General features: G+C 37.1%; 1 protein-coding gene across 1 annotated transcript in view; it reads right to left on the reverse strand.

The window, feature by feature from the left end:
- The window catches only part of RNASEH2B (ribonuclease H2 subunit B), a 33,883-nt gene that overhangs the window by 7,342 nt on the left and 14,885 nt on the right, over positions 1 to 11,656 (reverse strand). Inside the window, exons 5-9 of the mRNA XM_029086224.1 lie at positions 10,237 to 10,355; positions 5,036 to 5,102; positions 3,754 to 3,859; positions 682 to 760; positions 187 to 229 (exon numbers count right to left, since the gene is read on the reverse strand). Of these exons, the coding sequence (XP_028942057.1) occupies positions 187 to 229; positions 682 to 760; positions 3,754 to 3,859; positions 5,036 to 5,102; positions 10,237 to 10,355 (414 nt within the window). The remainder of the gene's footprint in view (positions 1 to 186; positions 230 to 681; positions 761 to 3,753; positions 3,860 to 5,035; positions 5,103 to 10,236; positions 10,356 to 11,656) is intronic.

Genomic DNA, 11,656 nt, shown 5'->3' on the forward strand with positions numbered 1-11,656 from the left:
AAATATTCCTTATTTAAAAATATGAAGTACCTGGTAAATTTCTTGCATTATTTCAGACTGGCTTTTCACAAGGCCAACTCACTTATTGCACTGTATCCAGTGCTTGGCCTAGTCTAGTTTTAATAATAATTTTGAGAAATTAGCTTACAACATAATGTATCTGTTAATATATTAATGTTCTCCTACCTTCAATGGTGGCTCTGGTGCTGGGCTTTTAAGTTCTGGGAGCCTGTAGAAAAAAAGATTTAAAGTTATATATAAGACAGCTGGATTGCACGACTTAAACCTTATAATTCCTTCCCCACAAATGCTGCTTTGGTTATCAGCTGCTCACACATGGCATGCATTTGCAAAAAAGGCAGCTCATGGACTCTATATTTCTGACTTAGGTAACTAAAACCGAGCCAGACACCATACAGAAACATGGGCTCTTTTAAAAGTTCTTAGATTTGTCAGCCAAAACAGGAGAACTCCACCTTACTTTCAAAAATCTTGGCTATTAAGAACAACAGGAAGGCATAATCTACATTTGAAAAAATCACATTTAAAGTGTGGCAAATATAATCTCATTGTGTTATTCACTGCAACCTTGATGAACGAATCTCAGTACTCAAAAGAAATAACCGAAAGGACATTAATGCATGCCATACAAAGCTATCAGCTAGTTGGAACAATACTTACCCTAAGTATTTTAACAACTCCTTACTCAGATCTTCAGGAATATATTCTGATATTAACCCATGGGCATACCGTAAATAGTCTTCAAAAACAGGGCAGGAAGTGGGAAGGAGAAGAAAAAGAACATTCATATTATACATATAGTCATGTTGCCTTAGCCATGTTGCATGCACCATCATAAACCATAAGGATGAATTAATAGTAAGAGACTTCTAATGGATACACTGTGATGGTTCTCTGTGTTGAGTAGTTTATGTTATATGACACTTGTAGGTTTATTTTAAAAGTAAAGACTTACTGCACTCACTTTGTCAGCACATGTTATTAATATCTGCTGTATGTACTTTACAAAAGCTGCTCACTTTCTGAGAATACGAGATATCATGTATTTTTCCGAAGAAATTAAATTTTAAAAACCTGTAAAAGTAAAAAGCTGACTCAACAGAACACACAATCATTAATTTTAAAGCATCTGGATCTTACAATGATTTGGCAAGTGTTTCAGTACTAAAGTACATTTTCTGGCTTCAACTGAAAACAATTAGATGAGACAATGAGTCTATTTCAAAGTCTTGTACTTAATTTCAGTACTTTATGGAAAATGCCAAGGCCTATCTAAACATCACTGGCAAGATGGGATAATTATCTGTGGAAATATGAACTACTAGAAGCTGTTTTCAGTACAGGGCACTCCTACTATAAATGTTTTTCTGAGAGACTGGGGGAAAAAAAGTGACCCTTTTATAACATGAAGTCCTAAAACAGATCTTTTCCGGTCACGTTCTACACAGCATTTACTGATCACGGGTTGGATTTTTTTAAACTTGCTGTTGTTGGGGCTGCTAGGGAGTAACTGCACCCGTGCACAGGAAGTATTCGCCAGACAGACATTAAGCTAAAATCTAGCCTCTGAATTCCATCTGAAACAGGCCAGCTCTATCTGTTCATATGCCTACACACTTAGAGAGTTCACAAGCACACGGTAAACTAGCCTCAGGGTGGTAAAGAACTATTTCTTCTGTGCCAGAGATGGTTACCTTTTTTTTTTTTTTTTTTAAATCTAAAAAGCCCAGTGCAAACTGGCACTGAAGCAAAAAGCATTAACAAACTGACGCCAGCATATATATTTCAACTATACTGACATAAAATTCTTAGTATCTCCTATCTGCACTTCTCTTTCTCCACTGCCTAGATTCATCAAGGATCAAGAGAGAAAAAGAAATAATTCCACTCCAGAACAATTTCACCTCAGCACTGAATATGTCCAATTTATCGCTTAAGAAAAATATTCTCATCATTTCACTCTTTGCATTATGACACTGAATGAGTGAGTCCAAGTCAACTCCTATTATTTTGTACTAAATACAAAATCCATCCTCTTTGCATTTCTGCCTCGAGGCAGTTTCACTGACTTCCTTTACCATTTTTAAAATACCACTGTTTGCCTTCTAAGGAGTCTGTGTTCTCACCCCAGCCTTGCTTTGTTATTAACCTCCTGTCAAACATCAGGAATACTTGCACACCTCCCTTCTTTGTCTTCTGAATGAAATATTCAGGTCTCACATGTTAAACCTCCGCTCTTTCCCCATTTGCACTTATTATATCCTCCCTGATTTTTGCCCTACAACATCTGTAGATGCTAACTACATATACCCATCTATTTATAAGGTACTGAAATTTCATAATACCCCTACGAAAGCAATTCTCTACGGAAATAAATTGCACTGTCATGGCAGTGAAAAGATCAGACAAGAAAATTAGTCTTATTAAAAATAAGTGTTGAGTAAGGTCCATTTGACTTCCTGTCATTCACCTTGCTACATGCAGTGGGACTGCCTCCAAGACTTACCTACTTTTAACCCCCAGTATTCCCTATTTCAATGCTGCTTTTCTAAATCTAAAAGAAGTTTTTTCAAAGACTATTGTATCAGTGTTATTGTAAGTGAGGAGGAAGGTAGAAAAAACACGGCACATAAGCTATTTAATTACAAATTTCAGAGATAAAGTATTTAAGCATAGTCAAGATGGTTGCTGTCAGGACAATCTTCTCTTTTCTTAAAAAAATTGGTTGTGGAGAAAAGGATGAGAAGCTACTGTAAAGCACTTGCAAGTTTTGCAGCTTTGCCTCTTTTTAAAAACCATATATTACAATCTCTGTTCTATAAAACTGTCTAGTTGCCTCTTAAATCTCATTTATGTTGTTTCCTTTGATATCATTACTTGGTAACTCATTTTCCACTTCGTCAGCAAGTTGCTTTGTTTCTCCTTATTTTTCAAAAGCATGCAGGCTTCTGAATGTCTTTGTAATAAGAAACAATTTACTTTTGTTCATCTTGTTCTAAACTTTTCTTAATTTTCACTAACATTCAAAGAATTTATTCCAAGCCCATTTTCAGGTTTTTCCACAAAACTTCATATCCCAGTAACTTTCCCTGTCCCCCCCCAGGGAAAAGGTGACTAGAAGCAAACAGGATCACTCCAGACTTTTTGGTACCAGGATTGTCAATTTCAGAGCAATTCAATCCTCATACTATTAAAGTTTTTGCCCTTAATAAGCACATACTTGTTTATTATATACATTTGTCACATAAAGTAACATTTAGACCAGCAGCTTTTACTCTGTGGCTGTGACTTCCTAAGATCTCTTCCCTTTTTGGAGAATTCTATGAAAAGCATTTGCATGCTAATAAAAATAATAATAAATAAGAATTCTGTTCTAATACAGAGACACTTATGGGTGGATACTTATACATAAGCATATGTCCTATTGTCCAAGAGTCTCAGTTCAGCAAAGCACTTCAGCACATATTTCACTGAGAAAAACATCTTCTTGAACTAAGGAGAGGCTAAAGGAACCCCAGCTGAGATCTACCATTAATTACAATGTTATCTGAGGAAGATACCAGAGAACGTAAAAACGTCAAGGCATACAGTCACAACATATACTGAACTTTCTGTACACAGAACTTACTGCAAAGGCCAATTTCAATACATTTTAGATTGTAATAATGTGTTTTATCTCCACATACGCAATTTCGCAAAAATGGAATTCATTACAATGTTAAGTCTTCTTACCTTCTTTAGTATCTGTGATCTGTGTAATGTTGATAAATGTAGCTGCATATACCCTTTCACCTACACATATATTGTTGCTTTTAAGTGCTTTCACTGTTTGATTGACCTATAGGAAACCACAGAATGAAATGTCTGAATCAGTGTTGTTATGCACATGTTAATACAGTGACAAAGCTCTTGTAATTTTGTTTCAAGCATATAAAACACTCAAGTTATGGACTGTGGTGAAATTTAATATACATTTGTAATGACTAGCATATGAGCTCAAATAACCCAAAGAAACTAGCATGTCTTTGAACATGTTGCCTTGGCAACACAGCACCAGCTTTGCAGCACCCTAAGATGAGCTGAGCTACTCAGATGCAATAGCCATGATTATACAGGTGAGAAATACACCTGCTCAGAGAACACGGAATGTCTGAGCTCAGCTGGATTGCAAAGACAGTCCTAATGAAAATGAAAGATTTAGGACTTTACAGGGCACTGTTACAATGGATCTAACAGAGACATAACTGGCAGAGGAAGATATTTTCATCAACACAAACAGGTACCTGTTCAAATGTAAATATTCAGGTATTCAGTGCAAAATAGACATCCCCGTGCCTCATCATTTCAGGAAGTAGACCAGATTTTGTGCTTGCATTGACTAATTTAAATGATAAGGCTTCCTTGTACCACGTGACACATACAATCTTTTTCTACAAAGTGGTACCATAGTAGGGGCACATGTGCATGTGTAAAATGAGATTCGCCTTCTTTGTATCAGAACACAGACCACATCAAGCTTAGCTATAACACTAGTTTATCTTCTGCATACTGTACAGACCTCTTGAACAGCCTGAGTGGATCAGGACAGCAGTAACCATACCAGGATCATTCTGAGAGACTGCCATTCTGAGAACTTAATGAGGAACTCCATTGGTAGCACACAACGAAGGTATTTCTGTCCAGCTTCGAAGCATTGCAGAATTTAAAAGTTGCAACAATCAAAGCTCTCCTCTAGCCCATCTGTGAAGTGGGCAAAGCAAAAGACAAGTCCTTCACCTTATGCAAAACCTACAGAACACAGTGATAAACTGAACTTCAGCTGCTTCTTCTGCCTCTCCACACTCCACGAATCCCTTTCATACCAGCCCCGTCACAAAAAGAAACATAACAAACTTGTTGTTTCTCTTAATACCTCATCACATACCCACTTGGCTCAAATGCAGATATGGACAAGCTAACAAGCATTTTCACTTTAAGCATAAAGCAATTCTGAAAGCAAAAAGAAACACGATACCTTTTTCTTTAACCACTTCAGTGTCTTCTCTTGGCTGTATCTGTGGAATTTCTGATTGCCAATCTCTGAGAAAAAACAAGTAAGTGGAAGAAAGTCATGACTGGTTCGGATTGCATTTTCAATATATTTAAATCTTTTAAGTTGTAAATACAGCATGAAAGTTAATTTGGGGCTTGCACATGTTTGATATCAGGGCATTAAGTTTCAAAAATATTGGAAATGTGGAAAAATAAACAGACTGAGCTGATATGCACAAGTCTGAACAACTTGACAATTCTTTAATCAGGCTCTAATCCAGCAACGCACATATTTTTTTTATTTATGTGTAATCTTGGGCTGCCTGAATTCACTAAGACTCCTCTCAAGCCCTTGTAGTTTGCCAAACCTTCACTCCCCTGAGTCACCAAACTGGTCATTTTAACTATATACTTCACAACACAAAACGTTGGTTCCATGACTGCTTTTTAAAAAAAACCCAAAACAACAAAACCCTAGTATCTTAAATATTTACTTATTGAATTCCAGCACTTAGTAAGGGGCCAGGACAGAGGGTTACTTAGTGAAGACAAACCATCCACCCTTTCAATAAACCCTCTTCCTATTAGTTCTCCCCTCTCACTTCACACGATGACTAAAGCACAAGTTTTACTCCTATCCTCCTTTTACATAGTTTAATATAGTACCAAAAGAAAAATACAGAATCCAAAATAGTGAAACACACTCCTAGTGGGAGGAAGTACATGATTCATTTATGATTTATTGAGCAACATAAATTAACTCAATAATATAAGAATTTCAGAAAGCATTTCCCCTGTGATAAGTAGAGTATCATGAACACTTGCTATTCACACATGATCAGTTATGTGGAGATATGAGTTCACAAACACTAAGGCAAAGGAAAGAGAAAATTATAAAGGCTCATGGAAATTTCAGTATAAAAATTCAGTATTAATTCACAGAAAACTACATTTTGGAAATGGAATGAAATGTCTAATAAGACTGCGCAGGAGATTTCAGAGCCCACTGTGTTTCAGTCTTTTTCTTTAACAGGTATTTCAGTAAGTTTTAAGCTCATGTATACCACTCCCATAACTGCCTACATCTGTTTCATGTAATTTACTGATCCAGTATGATATTCCAACACTCAGTTAATGGAGTTTCCTTCTCCCCTTGCAAACAACAACATATTATTTATGATTCCTTCAGCATTTCCTTCTTAGGTGTTTATCTTGGCTCCTTCAAACCGCATACAAATAGCTAACTATTATCTGCTCTTTGTGTATGCATAGTAGGGGGTGTGGAGAGGTTGAGGAAAGCTGTTCACAAGATAAAAGTTTAAATCTATCCCAATAGTCGTAGAAGAGCAAAATGCAAAAATTCTTCAGAACAAAAAGGTAAAACCACTAACATACACTTTGCTTCATGAAGTTGATGAGCTGCAGGTAATTAGCTGTGACATTGCTGGCAGCAGCCTTTAAGAGTTAGAAGCTTCTAAATGGCTCTGAAAGAAAAGCAGCAGAAAACGGGGGAGACGCTCTGGATACATGAACCTGCTTCTCAAAGAGCTAACATGGTTTGGGTCCAAGTACAGTGCGTACGACTCGTGGATTCCTCTCTTATCTAAGAAAGTTCGAGGAAGGGACACTCTCCGGCCACCATCCCCCAACCCATGCTGAAAAGTTAATTCTTGTCTAGATTCCCAGGCAGACTCCCCCACTACAGCATGATTCAGAGTGATTCAGTTAGGGAAAGGAAACACAGAACTGTGAAGCCATTTTCATTAAAACATGTGAAAAATAATTACACTGAAGCCTTCAGAGATCACTTTGTTTGAAAATATTTTGTGTGTTTGACAGCTTTGACTATTAAACTCTAGAAACTGACAATATTTGAGACCTCTGAAGAATTAAAGTGAGTTATGAAAGTCACAAACTGCTGACAAAAGGATTCAATATTGGAACGTGGATTTAACATGTGATGCACATTTGATATTGGTGAGAGTTAGCGACTATGTTTGATAATATGAGTATATATTGGAAAGCCTTTTGTTCCCTAATGTGTCTGGTGCCTATAAAACTGGTCTGAGACATCTGGAAAGATTGGTTTTGAGAAATACAGATGGAATATAAGTGGTTCTACAATTAAATAATATGTTCAGCGATCGGGTAATCGCTATGTAGACTTGGAAGTTTCCCTGATGTATTGTTGAGCAAACTGCCTAAAGCACATTTTAACATCCATTTTCTCAGTGTTTTCCATAACTCTGAAACTCATATGGCCCCTTTTTTCCTACCTTCTGGGAATACAAGCTTGGCAATATTACTTAGTTATTCTAATCAGGTAAGTTTTCTTGGCTCTTCATGTTAATCACATCAGACAAGATCACAGTGCAGTTTTTGCCTTGCAAAACGAAACAAAGAGTAACACTCCAGAACTGGAATTCATAACCCTTTCTTAAACCTTCTCTATTGTACTTTCTGTCCTATGTTTGAATTTATTAGCAAACAACCCACCTCACCCAGATTTAGCAAGCTGTAACACACCCTTTCCCCAACTACCAAAGCAGGTAACTGGGAATTTAATCCAGCAAAATGAATTTTCAGTGCCCTTCAACTCTGAGGCCAGGGAAGGCGGACTTTCTGCTAATTCACCAAGTGTAAACTGTGAGCAGTCTAGGGTAAGAATTTGTTAGACAGATGTTAAATGCCATAAGATTAAATTAAAAGTGAACTAATTTTGTTGTTAGGTTCTGCCAAACAGATCAGAGCTGTAGAAGACTCAATGCAACACATACTTCTTGCCCTAAAGCCCTACTTCTTAAATGAGAAAGGCTACAAAGTGGACGGCAGGTTTTAGAGCTAGAAGAGTACCTCAGTCATAATGTTGATATTTTTTACAGGCAATAAAAGATGAAAATATGAAACACATAGAAGGGGACTGAACAGAAAGTTGATCTGTGCATGACAGGCAAGCAAGTGCCAGTGTGTCTGTTTTGTAACAACACAACACCCTTGGTGTTCTAAATAAAGAAAGAAATTCTAAGAACAGGCCCCACTGTTACTTTCAACCCCACCCAAACCTGAACAAGAAAAAAAGCAGCAGGTACATGCCTAGGGACATCCAAGAACATCACATACAGCTGGTGTGTGCATGTGTATATAGCTTTAATGACAAAAGCAATTTCTACCTTACATTGCATAACAAAAACCAGGAAGTGAACATAACTTCTTTAACAGTTAATATCATTTGCTGGCAAAATGACACAAACTTATAGATGTATGTAATACATTACTAAAAACATCAATGCAAAAAAACAAGCAGTAAAGCATCTTCACTACTGTCTAACAGAATACAGTTTATCAGAGGATGCTCTGGTGGATAACAACTGTAAATACAATTTCAGAATGGATACAGAGGTTAGACCAAGATACAAGACCTCGTGTCCATAGCAAATATATTTTTTTCTCATTTTTATTTTGCTGTTAAGAAGGGAACATAAATACTGCCCAAAGGCAGTACTGTTGTATGGAATGCCCCTTCAGAAAAAATAATCCAGACCTTGTCCTACATTCCTATACAGACTTAGTTTGACAGCCAAAAGGATCTGTCATGACTTTTCACCTTCTCAGATGGGTGCACGGAAGTTTAGTATCCCTTCTCTCACTCCTAGCTCCTTCAAGTTGTAGGGCACAGCAATACCCTGAAAGCTTAATAATAGCTTTTACTGGAAGTATTTATCACTTCATGGAAGGCAAAAGCAGTTTTGCAGTTCAGATGCACCTGTCTTAAAGAAGCCTTCTAAAAAGTCAGAACTCGCCCAAAGAAAAGGTTGCCTGCTCCCAATGACACTGAACGTAATTAAATGTTTTCCAAAGGCTATTTCAGAAATCCAGGAGTATCACAACACCACATAACTCCAACCACTGCAGTCCCAGCAAGAATGTAACAACAGTCTTGCTGCCCAGATTTCTTGCTCTCTTGTTAAAGTGACCATTTTCAATGGAAACACATCCTGCCCCTGCCCTCTGTACTGATGTCCTAAACAGCAATAAAGAGGTCTGGTGTTTTACTTCTTAGCAGTGTTTTCGCTGTTCTATCACCTTTCCTTAGCCACTTCCCAATTATCTGTAGATGACCTAAATATTTTTTCCTATATATGTATCAATGACACGGGCAGAGTGCTTTGTGAAAGCAAATTTCTAATATTTCTGGCTTTTAATCTGTGTACTTCAACTCCCTGGAAGAGCTCTACATGCATAAAGGGTCAGACACCTTAATTGTTTTGCACTTGGTGGTAGATTCCATGTTCTCACACTCCTATACCTCCTCCTGTAGATCTCCATCATCATGTAGTTAAATCTCCATTAACTATCACCAAGTCAGCAAGCATAAGGAGAAAGGTCTTTAAAGGACTGAATATAAAAACTGAGGTCTTTTATCTTTTGCAGGTCTACCAAGCTGCGAAAATTATTTAATGCTCCTTCCTCTTCCCTAGAAAGCATATATTGTCCTCAAATAAAGTAAATGTCTCAATAACAAAAAGAATTCTGGGCAAACGTTGAGGAAACCATGTATAGAATTGATACTTTGCTCATTTTTTCTATTTAGGTTTTCTCTCTCATACACTTATGTATCCCAGTCAAGTTATATATTAAAAAAATATATATTTTTGAACTTAAACCCACAGCACTACATTACGCAAAGCTAGAAAACCTGTGATCTCCTTTCTCAGCAGCATATTCTCTCTTCTCCAGCTTTTTCCTACTTATTGTTTGAATGCTTTATGACAAGGGGAGAAAAAAAGCCAAATGGACAATGTTAACTTCTTCCACATCAGACCATCATACACTAAATAAAGAATTTAGAGAGATGTAAAACTTTTGTCAAGTGGCAAAGAAAGTTCACAACACATAAAATAATATCAAGAAGACAGCTCTGATCAGTTTATCATTGCATGACACCTAACAACAAGACTGCACAAGTATCTTAGAGTTACAGCAGATAATCTGACATCTACTTATTACTATTCACAATACTGCAATGACAACTTCTAAGCCTAAACTTCTGTATTTAAAGTACAATTTCATCCAGCACCTTGGGTGTTTGGTAAAGCAAAAACCAGTATTTAAATCTATCTTGTAATGAAGTGACACTAACAAATCCACCTTTTTTTTTTGCCCCCCAGCTCTTTTTTTTCATCTTTTTCTTCTGTTACATGATGTATGTACTGTTTAACGTCTGCACACTTCAGCAGCAACGGGCAGCTAGGGTACTCTGAGTCTAGCACAACTTGATCGAGTGGCTGGAACTTCCCTTGCTGCTGAAAATCAAAGGGATTATAAAAGCATTATTATAATGTTAAGACACACACACACTACACATATATAGAAATATATAGGCATGCAATGGCCATAGCTTTAAAATAAAATATTTAAAGAAGATGATATTTTGAATGGTAACACATGACACATTCAGAAAGTGACTACAAAGAAAGCTATAAATATTTATTTCAAACCAGTAAATACCTGCAAAATGCTGAACTCTTCAGTTACTGCACTTAAAAGACCCAATTTAGAACAACATGGGGAGAAACTAATGTGAAGTACAGTGGGATTTTTTGGAAGATGACATAAGACACAGTAGTCAGTGTGTGCCAATAGTGTTTTAGACCAAAATCTGTTGGACTAAACCCAGTGTCATAACTTCCATTCAAATTTTGCTTTTCCTTCCATAAAGATAAATCTCAAAGGAGCAGGGCAGCTTCTGGAACACAGTATTAACCTTTCACCTCTGCAAAGTCAATTCCAGTTTGGCCAGAGTATGTATATAAAGTGATTTTGGCACAACTTAAATAGCCCCACACATGACAGAACCATCAAACAAATTCTGCTGTTGCCAAATAATGCATAATCATTCAGCAGGGTTTGGCACAACTGGCAGCCTTCCCTTTGGAAAGATCCTTTCTTTAGCGCATCAGTACAAAGACTCGGAGAGCTCTCCATCCTTAGGGAGTGAGTGGTCACAGGAGCCCAAGCTGATGTCATTATATCAGTCAGCATAAAAAAAAAAAAACACTTGAGTATTCTGCTTTCATTATTAATTAATCCTCTTGCTAGACAGTCAGAGGTTTAATAAAAGTAATCATCTATTGTTAAATCACAAGAAAAACAACAACAAAAAAAACCCATTAAAAAAATCCAGAAAGGATTTAAAATTTTTTTCTCCTGAAAAAGAAAAGGCACAATAACAATGGCAAAAAGAAGGTTATGAGATGCAGAAATAAAGCTGCAATAAACAGTTTCCTATAGGTAACTTACCTGCACAAAGCTACTTGTGTCCCAAAGCAAGACAGCCACATTTACACTGCGCAGGGCCACAGAGCCTAAGTTAAGAAAGCCTGCTGGACAGGAGATGGCTCTGTTCAGAAGACACATTAAGCAACCCTGCATCACACTATCAAAACCAAAGGATGGTGCGAAGGATGATCCTCAGGGGGTACACCTGGCATTGCTTCATGCCAGAAGTCATTGTGGTGCATTCAAGCTGGCCTTGCATGAGGCAACACAATCCTCAAGACTCCTCTTTTCTGAAAAATAGGCTAACTTAGGCAGGGCACTGCAG

Source organism: Antrostomus carolinensis, unplaced genomic scaffold, assembly GCF_000700745.2.
Source record: "Antrostomus carolinensis isolate BGI_N321 unplaced genomic scaffold, ASM70074v2 scaffold5430, whole genome shotgun sequence".
NCBI classification, from domain to species: domain Eukaryota; kingdom Metazoa; phylum Chordata; class Aves; order Caprimulgiformes; family Caprimulgidae; genus Antrostomus; species Antrostomus carolinensis.